The sequence below is a fragment of the Pseudochaenichthys georgianus genome, chromosome 24, assembly GCF_902827115.2.
Source record: "Pseudochaenichthys georgianus chromosome 24, fPseGeo1.2, whole genome shotgun sequence".
Lineage (NCBI taxonomy): Eukaryota > Metazoa > Chordata > Actinopteri > Perciformes > Channichthyidae > Pseudochaenichthys > Pseudochaenichthys georgianus.
Genome location: NC_047526.1, coordinates 580,150 through 598,100, shown reverse-complemented (window position 1 = coordinate 598,100; position 17,951 = coordinate 580,150). Strand labels below are relative to the sequence as shown.

The following is a 17,951-nucleotide window of genomic DNA, read 5'->3' as shown; positions in this document are numbered from 1 at the left end:
CAAGTTAGTATTAAAGGAATAAAAAGGCAGAAATGTATAATTCTTTCTTTAATATAAATGTTTCTTATGCCCATAAACAGTTGCGGCGCCAGAGTATTTTTGTTGGGTAATCTATGGTAGGGCTAACCCATACAGTGGTGGGGCTCAAGTCAGTATTTGTAATATAATTACATACACGCTATATCGCACCCCTTGACAGTGAAACGCCACGCGTGAGGCTTTTATTAGCTTTTATTAGTCTCCTTTTATCAGCTAAATTACATCGAGAGCAACAGGTGTGAGTTAAACAATACAATAGCCTATTCTGCTATTCCACGTTGTTACAACATGCTACGCAGCGGCAGAAACAAGAAAAGTTGGCATATAGAATTGACACGGAGAGAGAGAGGGAGAATGAGGGAGAGAGACTGACACAGCACACAACAGGTAGCCTGTATCTCTATTGTCATACAAAACACTTTTTCAAATGACCCATTATTACAAAATATATTCAAAACTCACTATTCACTCTTCAGGTGGGTCGTGTGACTCAGGCACCTGTTCGACTTGTACCTCAATGCGAGGTCGTTTAAGAACAAATATATCCATCCGAAATATACAATTAATCCTAGAAATTCTGCAATTTACTCGGCGCGAGTTTGGGGACTTTTCAATGCGAACGTGACGTATCGACGTATCAGTAATGCATGACGCAGCAGACCGAACGTTTCGTTGCTCTGATTGGCTGTAGGTCTATTCAAATTGCATTCGGAGGCATTTTGATCTGACCGCGGCCGCGCTGATATTATAACGCCAGAGAATTTTCACACCTTTAGTGCATAAAACTCCCCCACTATTTAGACTATTCCTTGCACCCCTCTAGCATAAACCCAAATGGTCTCAACCATATTGCGTCAGTAACGTGCATTTGTTGTTACAGCAGGATCAGTTTGTGTGTTTGTGGACACGATCGGTAGATTTTCGCAATCCGTGTTCTCAACATGCTTACTTTAACATAATTTGTCATGGTCGTGCTAAGCCATTTCTTGGAATGGCTGTAGCCTACCCTGGCGCCGCCACTGCCCATAAAGTGTCCAAACCAGGCTCGTCTGGATAAGCGCATTTTTCAAACAGTCATTGTCCATGCCGGTTTCAATTGGATTATTTGTCACAGTTGCTCCGATCCGATCGGTCTCCTCCATTTTGTAGATTATTTACGATTTTTGAATCCACATCCGCAAAATCCTGCTTACTTTGAGCATGTGTTTTAAACAGTTTAATCCCTTTGTGAATTGTTTCCACTTGCGCTGTCCTTTCATTTCTTCATACAGCGGGAATCCAAATGAATGAATCCTGAGTCCAACAACCATCAAAGTCACTCCAATAGTGCTCCTTAATCACGCTTTCATCCTCCTTTAACAACATACATCATTCATCCAGTTTGTGACGGTAGTTGTAGCATTTTGAGACTTTGAAACTTGAATAACTGCTGTGTGTTTGTTTTGAACGTTCATCAGTATTATAATCAAAGAGAGAAATATGAACGTTAGTTTTTACTGAAAAGATCAAAAAAGTCAACATCTCACAGTCTTCACTGAGCTGTGTGGGGTTTGTTCAGCTTCTAAAAGATGTTTGAATGGTGATATACACAGTGATAGATGTTAAGGACTAACATTTATAATAAATACATCTGTATTGATTTAAGATATTTTCATCAATCATACGTATTGGGATCATTTGTATTAATGAGGACCGGAGGGAGAGGGGGACGAGCATCAGTTTCACTTTCCTTTTTTATTTCAATTCCAGCTTTGGTCCTGAAGAATATGTTTCTCTGTTGTCCACGTTCATAAAGCAAAGCAGCAGCATCAGAGCACGGTGCAGAGTCTCCAGATGAGTTCACAGTAGTCCCTCGTTCTTATTGAACATCCATGTTGTAGTCCGCTGGATAGAAAACTGTAGTTACCATGGTTACCCCACAGCAGCAGACGCACATTCAGGACGTCCGCTGGCGCATCATAAACACGTCGGATAGTGAAAGTGCAGTCGATTCTCTAAAGTACCGCAGTCTCTTCTCCTAAGTCCTTTTGAATTCTCCTATCCACTATCCCTTAACCCCGTGACCTTTCACTCAGAGGTCAAGGAATAGGAGATAGGGTTAGAACCTAGGAGCTGATTTTTGGACTATTCGACTGCAGCCCGAGGAGTGAGGAAATGAAAAATAACCGAAGTGAGATGCAGCCTCAGTCAGCTGTGTTGACACATGTTGTGGCTGCAGTGCATTCTGGTTACATTTGAGTATTAGTGGTTTTCTTTCTCGTTTGGATCTTTCTCACCTCACTTTCAGCTGATCAGTTGACGGCTGGTGGTTCTTCCGTCAGACGTCTCTTCACTCACTTATTGACTCGGTGAGGACAAACTTATTATTACTGATAGACATGTTTGTAAAATCTCTCACAATATGACCCATGGAATTTGGAAAATGTTCTAAACTCAAGGCACATTCAGAAGTGCACTATTCCTCAGACTCCCTGTGGCTGCATGAGGAGTTGGGATTGTCATGTAAGGTGATACTTCAGAGCTGAGGAGACACACAGTGCATTTCTTTATTTCAGAGCGTGGTCAGTCCAACAGGAGCCCAGAGACTGTGTGTGTCTGAAGCAACACACACACACACACACATGACTGCAAGCTGGAGCCACAGGGACAAACATAGCCACATGCATCTCTCCTATTCACACACTGTTATTAAGCACTCTCCCTCAGCTCCTTGCTGTGAGGGAGGGAGCTTCTCTCTGAAATGCAGCTGATTAGCCAGCACACAGCCTGGCTCTTCTCTGTTACCTGCTGAGGGACGGCAGACCGCAGCAGCTGAGGCTGAGAGGACAGTCTGTGCGCACTGCTCCTGCCACTGAGTCTCCTGTGCCTCTATGTCCTCTTGGCTTGCAGAGCATGTTCTAGAAGTCCTGGAATGCAAGTTTATTATAAGACAAGAGCTGGTGGCAGGAAGTGATCTGGCAGGCTGTCTTTTCAAGAATCAGGACGTGGACAGATTTGGGGAGTGGAGTAGTGGGGGACACAGCGCCGCATGGAGGGGGCACACCTGTCCAAACTGTCCTCCGACTGAACCCCGCACTTCCTCCTGCCTGCACCTCACTGTCCGAGCCGCTGCTGGCAGCTGCCGAACCGCCGCAGCACCCCCAGCAGGTCCTCGTAGGAGACGTCTCTGTGGGAGGGCAGGGAGCTGAGGACAGAGCGGGACAAATCAACCAGCATTCAGAGAAACACACTGCCATCTTCTTTTCATGTTAATATACCCAGTTTACAGAAAGACGCCTGAAGCTTCCATCTGTAACGGTCTGTATTTACATGAACTCTGTGAGTCTGATGTGCCAGGGCAGGAAGCCCAGCGTGCTGTCCACCGGGCCAAACTTCACCACCAGCTCCGGGTCTGGGACGCTCTTGGAGTCTGAAAGAAGCACAGCATGTCATCAGCAAAGCCGTCACCCCGGGAACCATGTACGGCGTGAGCCTTCATGTAAGTACGTCTCCTCAGGAACTGATGAAGAGGGGCTTTTACTAATAAGTGCAGCAGACCGAGCTCAGGGTTCAGATGCGTTCCTACACTCGCACATCTTTGTGAATACATGTATCAGAGCTCAGCCACACAAAACATGCTATACTAATATATTAATAATAGAAACGTTATAACCCCAGCCTGCGGGGAGTGATCAGAAGTGTTGCAGCTGGCGAGGAACCTCTTCCTTAATGGACCCTTTGAGTAAACTGAGGACCCTTGACTAATGTGACATTATATTTTGGGCATTGAAGTAACAGCAAGGAGAGACTGAGGAACGGTCAAATTAAACCTAATAATGAATGCAACAGCTGAAAATAGTTTGTATGAGACGACTGATTTTAATTCATGCTGAGCAGATTATTTTATTATCTATGTTGCAAATGTATTATCTTTTCAATTTACACACGACATCTATTGCACGTCTGTCCGTCCTGGGAGAGGGATCCCTCCTCTGCTGCTCTCCCTGAGGTTTCTCCCATGTTCCCTTTAAACTGGGGGTTTTCTTTGGAAGTGTTTCCTTGTTCAATGTGAGGGTCTAAGGACAGAGGGTCTGAGGACAGAAGGTCTGAGGGTCTGAGGACAGAGGGTCTGAGGACAGAGGGTCTGAGGACAGAGGGTCTGAGGACAGAGGGTCTGAGGACAGAGGGTCTGAGGACAGAGGGTCTGAGGACAGAAGGTCTGAGGGTCTGAGGACAGAGGGTCTGAGGACAGAGGGTCTGAGGACAGAGGCTGTACACACTGTGAAGACCACTGAGACAAATGTAACATTGTGATATTGGGCTATAAATAAACATTGATTGATTGATTGATTATTTCCTGTCAATATTAAATCAACTCTTTTTTTATTTGATGTTTGTATTATATATTATTCTTAGCAGGCTTATTTGTCTGTCCTTTCCAGTGGTTTCCTATCCCAATACTAAGCACATGTTCCATTGATCTTTGGTGGTTCTCTCTGCATCCTCCCTCTGTTCAACAGGTCAGTCTTCGTCACCTTTCTTTTGCTGTCCATAAAGCCCTTTATAATGCAGCCAGACTGTCCCCGCCATGGAGGGATCCCACTCTGACTCCCAGTATACACTCAGGCACAGGCTGCACCATGACTCAGATATGTCCTCATGTGTTTGCAGTACCTCGGAGCAGCAGGTCCAGCATGGAGACGCTGATGTCTCTGGAGCTCCTCTCTCTGTTCTCCACAGAGCGACACAGCTGCTGCGCCGCCTGCACAATGCTCTGCTTCCCGTCCTCTGGAGACAGCACCTTCACCGAGGGCCAGCAGGACACCACTGCACGGACACACAAGCATGATGGCACTTTACAGGGACAACGTTACATCTTAGTCCGCCTCTGCATCCGGACTCCAGGTGTGCTGCTTATATGTCTACTCCGCTTTCCCATGTGAAATACATTGGAACAGAAAGAAGAAACGTGCCCAGAAGACATGAGCTAGATATATCTTTAGGAAGGAAGTCCACTAAGGACTAAGGAAACGGATACCATGAAGGAATCAAGCTTAGAGGAAAGGGCGTGCTATGAGTCAGAAGGTGGAGAATACATTCTAACGGGACTGGGCATTGGCCTGAAGCTCGACGTGGCCCTCGGCCTCTTCGTTGGAACAGACTTGTTCCTACAGGTTACTCTGGTTTGATGAACAGAACAACAACATGCAGGAGGTGGAGCCCCCACAGCGGTCCAATGTGACACGCTGAACAATATATATGTTATAGAGAAGACACTGGGGTTTAAAGTGTGCCCACGATCAGTCGAGCAGCAGAACTCTGCTGAGGATTACGAGTAGCTGGTGCTTTAACTAGGTGATGCTCTAACTAGGCGATGCTTTAACTAGCTGATGCTTTAACTAGCTGGTGCTCTAACTAGGCGATGCTTTAACTAGCTGGTGCTCTAACTAGGCGATGCTCTAACTAGCTGGTGCTCTAACTAGGCGATGCTCTAACTAGCTGGTGCTCTAACTAGGCGATGCTTTAACTAGGCGATGCTTTAACTAGGCGATGCTCTAACTAGGCGATGCTCTAACTAGGCGATGCTCTAACTAGGCGATGCTCTAACTAGGCGATGCTTTAACTAGGCGATGCTTTAACTAGGCGATGCTCTAACTAGGCGATGCTCTAACTAGGCGATGCTCTAACTAGGCGATGCTTTAACTAGGCGATGCTCTAACTAGGCGATGCTTTAACTAGGCGATGCTCTAACTAGGCGATGCTTTAACTAGGCGATGCTCTAACTAGGCGATGCTCTAACTAGGCGATGCTCTAACTAGGCGATGCTCTAACTAGGCGATGCTCTAACTAGGCGATGCTCTAACTAGGCGATGCTTTAACTAGGCGATGCTCTAACTAGGTGATGCTCTAACTAGGCGATGCTCTAACTAGGCGATGCTCTAACTAGGCGATGCTCTAACTAGGCGATGCTTTAACTAGGTGATGCTCTAACTAGGTGATGCTCTAACTAGGTGATGCTCTAACTAGGGCTGTTAACATAACCGAGTCAAATTAATGAGCGGAATCACCACATTACCAACTCACACCATTGTGCAGGGCAATGAAAAGGCTAAGCAGTTAACTGGAGACCACTGGACCTCAGTAGTCACGGAACACGTGATCCAGGACTCATGTACTGCTCTCCTTCACTCCAGGCAGCGGGTAGGAGGCAAGACATTCTGCCCAGTCTCTTGAAGTCACGCAGGAATGTGACATTCAGCACAGCGGGAACAGGCAGGCTGCAGTGTGGTAGCAGTGTTGGAGCTGTATGAGAACAGGAAGTACTGCATCTCTCTGGGTCCAGACAGCCCTGTGAAAGGGGGCCCAGTGAAAGGGGGCCCAGTGATGGGTTCACCACCCAAATGAATGAATAATGTACAGGAGACACGGGACCACAGGCTAGAGGAAGGACACTACAAAGCTGCTCCACCTTACCCTGACCGTCAGAACACACGACCCCAATACAATAGAACAACTTTGAGGAATCATCCAGATACCACTTTATGGATGACACTGAACTAAACTAGTTCTATGAGACCTATGGATCTGGGTATCTGAAAGCTGGCAGTGTCTGTCCTTGGTGTCATGACAATGAGTCCAAGAGGAAAGCAATACTCTTGCCCCGGTATCCATCCTATAGCATGACAGTCATTGAAAAGTGGCCTGTAGTTTGTGTTTCCATCACGTTCTTCTCATTGTACATTCTAACAATCTGCCTACACATGAAATACAGCCGGGTCACTTGGTTCCTAATGTTTTGAAGCTGTGGTATCGAACAGTCAGACGGTTTATTCAAGCCTGCACTTTGCTGAGTAAAGGTTGTGGCAGTTGTGTGCGAGTCTGCTCAGAAGGCCGTCGCATCACACTGGAGCTTTTCAGATGAACGAGTCAGCTTCTGAACAGACCTTTAAAAGGCCGACATTCTGCCAGTTAACAGACAAGGTTACCATATCCTAAAGACAGTGGAACCCGGTGCATTCCTCCGTCTGGATGTGGAGCACTTTTGATAAATGTTTAGACAAACTGCTCGTGTTACCGCCCTTACATGCTAAACTCTCTTGGCAAGGAGCATTGTCCACCTCAAGACGGGTAACATGTAACCACACCTTGGAGCGCTTCTCTCCGCCATCCCCACCGTGTGTGTAAACTGCCCCGCCCCCTCGCACACAGACGGGAGAGAGAACTCGTCTGGATTGGAAAGATCGAAAATACACCATAGACGCACTTTTTTGTCTTTTTGCATGTTAGAAACGAGTTGGCGACACTAAGACTGCGAGATAATGTTTTTGTAGCAACAATACATGACATATTTTTTAAATGTCTCCAGTACCGATAAAAAGACCGGTAACGTTGGAGCTTAACGGCACATAAAACACACGTGATGACGTCACCAACGAATCGACGACTGAATTAGTTGGCAACTAATTTGGTCATCGATTTTAATCGATTAAGTCGATTAGTTGTTGCACCCCAACCGGAGATATGGCTGCATTTTACAATAAACTTCCGTTGGGTCATGTGACGCTGACCGTTGAGCGGCCCAGACCAAGCAAGGAGGCAGAGGCAGAACGTCCAAAAATATAACCCGACGTGGGCATTTATTAAAATCATGTACACAAAGTTCACAGCCTCAATCCTGCTATTCTCCTTGCACACATCCTGCAGCCACAAGGACCTCACACACACAGCCAGTTACAAGGAAACAGCACCTAAATACACACATATACTAACAAGACACAGGTGAGGGGGGAGGAGACAACACAGGACACCAGGTGCACACAATCATCAGCCACAGACATCAACATATTATTTGAACCCTGATTACTCTCAACCGCTGTCATCCTTACACCAGCATAACCTGCCAGACGACATTCCAATAAATACGGTTTAATCAGTTAAAAAAATACTACCTCAATAATTAGTATAAATCATGTGCAAATATATAATGTCAACTGTACTGTGCAATCACGCTAATAAAGTGTAATATTACCCGGCTCGAAGCCGTCATTCCATAGTGACGAAGTTATCCTCGTCACAGGTCACTTAAAAAAAAAAAGAATATCGCAAATGGAATCGCAATATTTGTCAGAAAAATGGCAATTAGATTTGTTCCCAAAATCGTGCAGCCCTACTTAGCGCACACATTATGTGAGATATGCGTGCCTGGCAAACAATTTGCTTATATCCTGCAACCGTTTCCCACCAATCAGGACACGGTATTAATAAAAAAAAGTTGATTCCTTTCCCTGCCAATCAGGACTGCTTTCAGTTTTATTACCCCGGATACAGGCTTATAAACAGAAGATTATTTTTTCAATAAAGTGAACATATTAATCAATTATTTATATATATATATAAAAATCTCTGGCCTCGAAAGTGTCTCTTGGATTAATTGTGGCCCTTGGACCAATGTAGTTGGTGACCCCTGCCCCACGCTAAAAGGTGTCCTCTATGTCAGGGTCAGGTAAATAAAGCCTAATTAGGCACTAAGGTTATTGGCTGCATTTCTGCACACATTGTTGAGCATTCTGAGTTTATGTTGGGGAAAATACTGAATGCACTTCTAATATCAGAGTAGCACGTGATAACAAAGGCCTACGTAGCTGTGTACCTAACCAGATGTATGATAACCTAGACGAGCATCAGGACTGTTTTAGGCATACGATAGCTCTGTGGTTAACATGATGATTCTTGACATTTTACTTCATGACATATACATGTAACCGTACTGAGTGAAACAGCAGAGTCCTTACCATGGTGCTGGTGTTTGTCACGTCCCTGGCTAAGAAACTCCACATCGCATTTGGATCCGTCGCCACCCACCAAATCCTGCTGCTGCCGTACTATCTCCTCCAACAGGCGAGAGTTGTTCTTCTGAAAGATGCCTGAGTGAAGAAACCCATGTGGCTGATAAGTACATCATTCAGACCAGGGTGAACAAAACAAGAAATGTTCTTATTACACTTAGAGTGGAGAAAGAGACATTTGAGCGTTGACTAGCTGCCGTTTTATTTATTTCATAATGCAACACATCTTAGTAACAGCTCCGATACAATCATTTAAGTGCTTAACTTAATGTTGGTTTCCTGTGCATCTGAAATCAGAAAAAAAGGGCTGAAAATGTGCAAAACTGACCCCAAGTCTCCAGGACTTGTACCGTGTTCAGACTTGGTTCCTGAGAGAGATGCATCAGTGTGAAAAGGGCGACAGAACAGGGCTATGTTTCAGGAGAATATAGATATCCAAAAGGACAAATAATAAAGCGGGAGTTTACATGATCAATGCGAGTCATTTGCTCTCAGAATATAAATCAGTGTAATAAGTGTGTGGTTATTAGTGTGTTTTCAGTGTTAGCCCAGCTGATCGAGTAACACTGTTTAAATTCAAACTGGGATAATGTCCTGACAGCTAGAAGGGCTGCAATAACACCGGGTTCCAGATTTAACCAAGATAAAATATGACCGGAAAAAACGAGTATCACATTTCAAGCAGAATTGGCCTAATAATACACAGTGTCATCCATGTTTTCTCAGAGACTAAATAATGAATGCGAAAAGTCTCTCTGCCTAACTTTAGAACTGAAAGGCGCATAATGTGGAACATTCCAATATAACCACAGTCACATGACAGGGGTGAAATAAGACGAATAATGGAAGTGAGGACCTATGCTATGGTGAGAACCTTTAATCCACTTGAATAAAATATGCTCAGATGAAATATGATTTACGTATTCAATCCAAATTTAAGTTAAGGGAATGGAAAGTGAGTGTGACATCTCCTGCATCAGTCAAAATACACATATTGAATGGTAAATTAAATAGCGGTGAGCCTTTATTAGGCCAGCTGGCGGTATGGGGTGAAGCGTTCAGGGTTTTTACCGTGGTTATCAAAGACGCTGACATAAGATATCCCGACAGCCATGCACCACACTGCCAGGTTTGCTATGTCCGTGTAGCTGGGCTCTTCTTCCGCCACCAACAGGCCGATGTGGACCGGCAGCTTCTCCAGAGACCTGCCGTCAGACAGCCAGCGGGACCGACGCCCAGCATTGCGGTTTCCAGTTACCGGGTTAGCGTTAGCATCAGGGTCCTGGTTTACCTTCCTCTGGGGGTCGGGGACCCCGGCCAGGGCTACCGGCAGCAGCAAAGCGGCCATCGCCCGCTCCCAAAGCCGACCCTTCCAGCTCCGAAGCCGGACACGGAGCCAGGAGACCAGCGCCCTGTTGATGTGGACCAGAAAGAGCAAGAGCCTCCATAACAAGCCATACAGCAGCGCCATTAGTGTGCGTGTTCCCTGAAATTGACGTCTTAAAGGGGCTCTACTCTTCGGTATTATCTGCCTGCTAAACCTGTTCCGTCGCTGCCTGCGGCCGCCATCTTTCTTCTTCTTCTTCAGTGGTTGGCAAACCAACTTGTAGGCGCATTACCGCCACCAACTGGATTGGAGTGTGGACAAGAGACTATGCAGAAAACAATAAACAAAACAAAGAACCAAAACTCTAGATTATTTTAAATTTATCAATTTCTCTTAGAAACGTAATACATATTGCCTGATGTTTTCCCTAACAGCCCTGATAGCGACAAGTCATGGAATGTTGCTTTCTTCAGTGAAAAGCACACTTCTCTGAGTACTATATTTCCTGCAAAGCAGTAAAACATGCTCAACAGTTTCTGGCAGGCTACAGTGGATACACTTTCCGGTTGGATGCTTTCCTATTATACTTAATGTATGATTGAGACCTGTATGACCTATTCTCATCCGAGAAAGGACATTTTCCTCCCTTCTTTCAAACCCCACCTTCCTTCCATCCCCCACATACCTTTGCATTTTATAAAGATGTCTTCCTGTATCACTAAGGTCCCAATGTCCGTGCCATGTTGTTTGTGCATATTTCTGTATGAATGTTTGAACCTCCGCTTTGCTGAGTGGAACTTCTATGTCTATGTTCATAATTCTGAGTGTTTGTTTGGCCAGAATATCCACCTGTTCAGCCTCCACACCAACATGAGCAGGAACCAGATGAAACGAGTTGCTATGCCTTTGATTTGCATTTTATATCAAATTAGAAATATTTCATTTCTTATGTCCATTCTAGATGAAGATCTGCCTGATCGTATACTCGATAATGCTGAAAAGCTGTCTGGTGCAATTATGTATTTCTTTCTCCTCTATCCATTGCAATGACAGCACCAATGCCAACAACTCTGTGGTGTATACTGACACATGGTCTGTTACCCTTTTCTCTATATGTGTATTACTCACTGTGATATACACTGCTGCCCCTGCACGCCCTGCCTCTGGATCTTTGGAGCCATCTGTAAATATGATTGTTGAGTCCGAGTGATATCTTGCAAAGTGATTCTGGACTATGCGCCATACTGGTAGTTCTTTCTTTTCCTTGAACTCCTCTCGTACATTGAGGTCTGCACTTGGCAATGGGAACAACCAGGGTGGATGGACCAGATTGGAGCTGTGGGGCAATACTGCATTTGATTCAAAGCTATACTTGCTGCTTTAACATCGCCAATCCATCCAACACTTGTTAAATGTGACTCATTGGGCTCCCAGCAGTCTTTCAAGATACTTTTCGCAGGATGACCATCACTGTGCCCCTGAAGGTTTACCCAGAATGCAACATTAACTTCACTCTTGTTATCCTTAAAGGCATTGCTCCCATTTCCACCTGCATTGCTGACACTGGAGATGTTTTAAAAGCTCCACTACATAGCCTCAGGGCCTGAGCTTTTTAAGGTTAGATTCTGCTGCTGCCATGAGCGCTACACACCCATGCTCGAATACAGGTCTCACGAGTGCCCAATATATATTCAGAAGTGATGACCTACTCGCTCCCCACTCCTGCCCCGCCAAACACCGAAGTACACTGTTGACCTTTTTACATTTATTTTGAACCTTTCCTATATGACTGCTCCATGTTAGCTTTCCGTCAAACAAAACACCAAGAAGTCTTATTGTATTAACCTGTTCAAGAGGCTGCTCTTACAATTTTACCGATATAGGAGCAATGTTATGCCGTTTTGTAAAACAAATGACCTGCGTCTTAGCTACTGACAGTTTGAATCCCCGTTTGTTTGTCCATTTCTCCACTTCAACTATTGCAGCTTGTATTGTCTTTCCAACATGTGCTACATTGCGCCCTTTTGCCCACAAAGCCCCATCATCTGCATACAAAGATGTCCCACGCTTGGATGAACTTGATTAAAGATGTCATGCATCATTATATTGAACAGCAACGGACTGCACACACTGCCTTGCGGAGTACCACGTGGCACTTTCCACAGCATAAACACTTGAATATTCTGCACCTACTCTTACTTGTATTTTCCTGTCCAGTAAAACATTCATAACCCAGTTATATGCTTCACCACCAATTCCCAATGAGTGGAACTTGATTAGTAGTCCTTCCTTCCAGAGCATGTCATACGCCTTTTCAACATCAAAGAAGACTGCACTCACTACTTCCTTGTTGGTCTGTGCTTTCCTGATGTCTGATTCTAAGCACAATATAGAATCCATTGTATTCCGACCCCTCTGAAACCCACTTTGATATGGGGACAACAGAGCTTTACTTTCTAAGATATACGTTAACCTTTCTGGAACCATTCTCTCCATGACTTTGCACACATGAGATGTCAGGGCAACAGGCCTGTAGCTCGATGGATCTGAAGGGTCTTTGTGCAGCCTACGGATGCTCCAATCGCCGCTGTCTCCAAACAAGAACCCGTGGGATCACCACATATGTTTATGTTTGCTCAGTCTAATAAACCCATAACATGGTTGTGAAAGAATACCAAAGCTGAGGCTGGACGATGATTGATTGTTGGTGTGCCATGTGTCACCGTGTGTCTTATTGGTTTTGTGTTATACTGTATTTTATTGTGTGCAGCTGGTCCTTATCTCCAAGACACATTTAAAACAAATAACCTTGAACCTTGAAGCCCCATCTCTCCCCACCTGCTCCTGCTTCCTACATCCCCTCCACACCACACCAAGTTGTTCTTCTTAATAATAATAATACATTTATTTTGGGGGGCCGCCTTTCATAACACCCAAGGACACATAGGATAGTTTATGTTTAAATTGTTCCCTATATTGCATAGGGGCAATATAGGGAACAATTTAAACAGTGGATTTTGTGATATATCAGCCGGGGTGAGTCAAGACAAACCACAAATGGACTACAGAAGGACATATGGTACAGTTTATATTATTCTTGGTCTTTTTTCAATAACATATTTCAAAGGTTCTGGATTTGTTTACAAATCTAGAAACTAAATACAAAACTAGGATGATATGAAGATCTCATGTCAAAAATAATTGTGATAAATTAGACAGAACTGGCCTGTCTGTGAGCACATTTTATGTTGGTTTGGTTCTTCTGATAAAGGTGTGAATATCTAAATAATATACCAACATATGCTATTGTCATTAGTTGTGTCCCTGTTCTTCAAGCTAAGGCATTGCTAAATTAACAACTCTTGGCTTACAGAGTGGTAACATGAGAGATTTTTATATATAAAATATAAATGTATTTTAATTTTATAATTTATTTTAAATATTAACAATATAATAAAATAAATGGAAATATATACACCGGCAAATATTTAATATAAATACCTTGTGTGTGTGTGTATAGCTATTGCTTTATCTGATTAATGTTATTTTCATATGGAAGTCCATGATTATAAGTATGCAGTATCATAACTACATCTTTGATGTTTATAAAAAACCAAACCGTTTGAAAATTGGTTGAAAATTGAGCAAGCTATGGTTATTTAAATAGTAAACCATAATGTTATGAATGAGAGAACTCCCTGTAGCAAGATGGCGGCCAAGTGGCAACGTCGGTCTCCATTGGCCAGCAGCGCGGGTGAGTCATCTAGTGTTTATATATATCTATGATCTGAACTATGAACTTTCCTCAATGTTTGAGCTAGAAGTTCCGCCTATACGTGTGTGAGCCCTTTTATCCTGATTCAAAGCTTCCTGAGAATGGAGTTGTTTGAGTTGCCTGAAGTCTGAAGTTGTCTGAAGTTGCCTGAATGAATGATAACCTTAACCAGCTCATCATTTCATTTATTTATATCATCATCATTTTCCTCTTGAAGTGTTTTACATCTATTCGTACTTACACCTTGGAAGGCATCCAATTCGCCTTTCCCAGTTTCCATCTAGGAATTTTCTTTTTCTTTTCAAACCTTATGTTGGTCCCAACTTGAATCATTACCGGATAATGATCGCTGCCCACTGTAGTATGCTTTACCACATTCCATGTACTTATACCTGCTAAAGCACTAGATACAAATGTCAGATCGAGTACTGTTTCTATATTCTTCGTTCCATTATATCGTGTTCCTTCTCCAGTGTTAATGCACACTAGCCCGAGGTCATCTATAAATGCCTCAACTACTGCACCATCTGCATCTGTGCTCCTGCTTCCCCATAGCGAGCTATGGGAGCTAAAACCCCCACACCATATGACTTAGTCTTGCAGTGACCCCCAGCATCCTCTAATACACTTTTATCTAATTTCCCACATGGATTATAATAACCTACTATATCTATAGGTCCTCTATCATTCCATACCCTTATACTGCTTCATGACCTGTACCTACATGCATAACTTTGTGACTTATCCCACTCTGTATGAATGTTGCAACTCCTCCCCCTCTGCCAGAGTCCCTATCTCGTCTAGCTGCAGGATATCCCTTCACAATAAAACCCAGTTGTGGTTCAGCCATGTTTCCTGAATACAAAGGACATTAGGTTTCTCTCCCAGGTTGTCAATATATTTGTTGAACTCTTGTCCATTTGCAATTACACTTCTAGCATTCCACTGCAGTACAATTACCACCATCAGGATGATCCAGTCCCTGTCTGAGGTTGTTGGACGTCATCATTCAGGATATCTCTCACGTGTCCCAGTGCATCGCTTTCACATCAAGGTACTTTTCAGATGATTTGACAATTCTTTTGATTCTTTCATTCCGGCGTGTAGTCTGTGCTGAACAGTTGATCATCTCTGCCATAAACAGTACAGACTCTCTTGTACTCACTATCAGAGTGTCCTCTTTCAACTTAACACAGTTGTGGACTTTTCCTGTTTCTTTGCTCTTATTGTTGTTTCCCATTGTAACCTGCGTTCCTCCTGAAACTGTCTTCGCTGCTAACTCCCTGCGTCACCCTGACTCGCTGCACCTCTTCTGCTTTCTTGCTAACCTCACATCCCCGGTACGCTGAACTATGCTCCCCTCCGCAATTGCAACAGTTTAGCTTTGCCCCTTCTTCACATGTTCCGTATTCATGATCCCCACCACATCTGCCACACCTTTGTGTTCCCTTGCACACTGCCGCCACATGTCCAAATCTCTGACATTAAAACATCTTAGCGGTGGTGGAACATACGGTCTCACATCATAACACATATATCCAATAAGTATCTTTTCCAGAAGCCTTTTTTCATCAAAGGTGATCAGAACCGAAAGACTATCTTCTTTAATCCCATTGCAGTTTGCTTTCATGCGTTTGACATCACTTATTTTTGCATTTGTTATATTCCCTTTCACATCATCAGCTGATATTCCTGTCACAACTCTCCTGACTAGCTTTTTACCACTGAACAGTGAACATTCCCAGTGGCGTTTCTATATGTACAAAAGTGGTGGGGCACAAAAAACGTAGATGTCTATAAGCTTCTGCAGAGAGGTTCATGGCTGGTGAGGCACTGGCTCTGACTCTTCAGGTTTACAAATATTATATTTGGACCTAAATCAAAATATAATATTATTTTCAAAAGCTTTTTTTGTCTGATGCTTCAATTAATTTTAAACAGACAGTTCAACAGAAGGATACCCAAAAAAATGGAATTGTATCATTTAAATATTGAATTGTTCTCTCTTAGTAAGATCCCATTTTCAATACAATTGCAGTCTTACCTTGACTAGAAGATGAAGTCCATTTGCCTATCCTTCTGGACAAAAATCTCTATTACTTTTTTGTAAAAGTCCTCCTTATCTTCTTGTAGTTTCAAAAGTCTATCATAAATCTAATCAATAGATTTATGATTCGAAAATTATAAAAGTAGGGTAGACATGTGGATATTATCCGGCTGAACAAAACGTACATTTATCAAACAGGTTTGTTTCCCACAGATCTTATTTGGAGCTATTTTCTAAAATCCTATGGAGAAATCTCATTGCTTTTTTGTGGAGGGAAGCCATGCGCAGATTACTTCCTGGTTGTAGGACGCGTCTCTCTCCTCCTCTTCACCTGCTCTTCACACACTGCACTTTTCGCGGCACACGTACTTACAGCCAATCAGCTCTGAATGATGTGAGATGACGTATGGTGGGGATGGCAGCTCTTTGCCCCTATGGTCATTATTTTGTTGACACCCACATTAAATAGGAAAATACTCTGAGCATGCGCAGTGTAGTTTTTACAGTCACCGTTCACTTAGACAGTGAGAGGGAGGGGCAGGATCGGGTTTTGTCCCACATGGCTCTAAACAGCTCAATAGGCACACACTGTAGACACTAATTAGAAAAACACATACTAAAACAGCAATGTACAGACGAATCAGATGATTAAACATGATCTTAACATATATTTTATATATTTTTTATTGCATTTTTTTGTAATCATTATTTTTAATACTTTCTGCTGACACTAGGTGGGGCTGTGCCACCTTCCCCTAATGACCAGTCGCCACTGAACATTCCACTTTCTTACCCTCCATGGCACTCATCTTTATTGCTCTCCCCTGTTGCTCTCTGTCCCTATTTGATCAACATTGATCCATTCCTCAATACTTTAGCACTCATTACCTCCCCGATTTCTTTACTGATGGATTTAGTTAAGCGTAGGCAGTGGCGACTGGTCACAGCCCCACCTAGTGTCAGCAGAAAGTATTACAAATAATGATTACCAAAAAAATGCAAAAAAATATATAAAATATTTAAGATCATGTTTAATCATCTGATTCGTCTGTACATTGCTGTTTTAGTATGTGTTCTTCTAATTAGTGTCTACAGTGTGTGCCTATTGAGCTGTTTAGAGCCATGTGGGACAAAACCCGATCATGCCCCTCCCTCTCCCTGTCTAAGTGAACGGTGACTGTAAAAACTACACTGCGCATGCTCAGAGTATTTTCCTATTTAATGTGTGTGGCAAAAAAATAATGACCATAGGGGCAAAGTGCTGCCATCCCCACCATACGTCATCTCACATAATTCAGAGCTGATTGGCTGTAAGTACGTGTGCCGTTAAAAGTGTGGTGTGTGTGAAGAGGAGACGAGAGAGCTGCAGTGAGGCATCCTAAAACCAGGAAGTAAGCTGCGCATGGCTTCCCTCCACAAAAAAAAAGCAATGAGATTTCTCCATAGACTTTTAGAAAATAGCTCAAAATAAGATCTGTGGGAAATGTAGGCCTACCTGTTAGATAAATGCACGTTTTGTTCAGCCGGATAATATCCACATGTCTACCCTACTTTTATCATTTTCGAATCATAAATCTATCGATTAGATTTATGATAGACTTTTGAAACTACAAGAAGATAAGGAATAGATATTTTAGTCCAGAAGGATAGGCAAATGGACTTAATCTTCAAGGACAGCAATTGTATTGAAAATGGCATCTTACTAAGAGAGAACAATTCAATATTTAAATTATACAATTAAATGTTTTGGGTATCCTTCTGTTGTACTGTCTGTTTAAAATTAATCGAAGCATCAGACAATAAAGCTTTTGAAAATAATATTATATTTTGATTTAGGTCAAAATATAATATTTGTAAACCTGAAGAGTCAGTGCTAGTGCCAGCCATGAACCTCACTGCACGTCACTGCAGAAGCATATAGACATCTAAGTTTTTTGT

At 43.1% G+C, this 17,951-nt stretch overlaps 1 protein-coding gene across 1 annotated transcript; it reads right to left on the bottom strand.

Moving 5' to 3' along the window:
* Nucleotides 1-213: 213 nt before the first annotated feature.
* Nucleotides 214-10,456, bottom strand: nus1 (NUS1 dehydrodolichyl diphosphate synthase subunit). Its single transcript, XM_034076531.2, has 5 exons — nt 9,936-10,456; nt 8,811-8,942; nt 4,693-4,845; nt 3,349-3,448; nt 214-3,223 (listed from the first exon to the last, which is right to left on the bottom strand). Exons 1-5 carry the CDS (start codon nt 10,333-10,335, stop codon nt 3,133-3,135), a joined length of 876 nt encoding a protein of 291 aa, XP_033932422.1. The 5' UTR covers nt 10,336-10,456; the 3' UTR covers nt 214-3,132.
* Between the last annotated feature and the right edge of the window lie 7,495 nt (nt 10,457-17,951).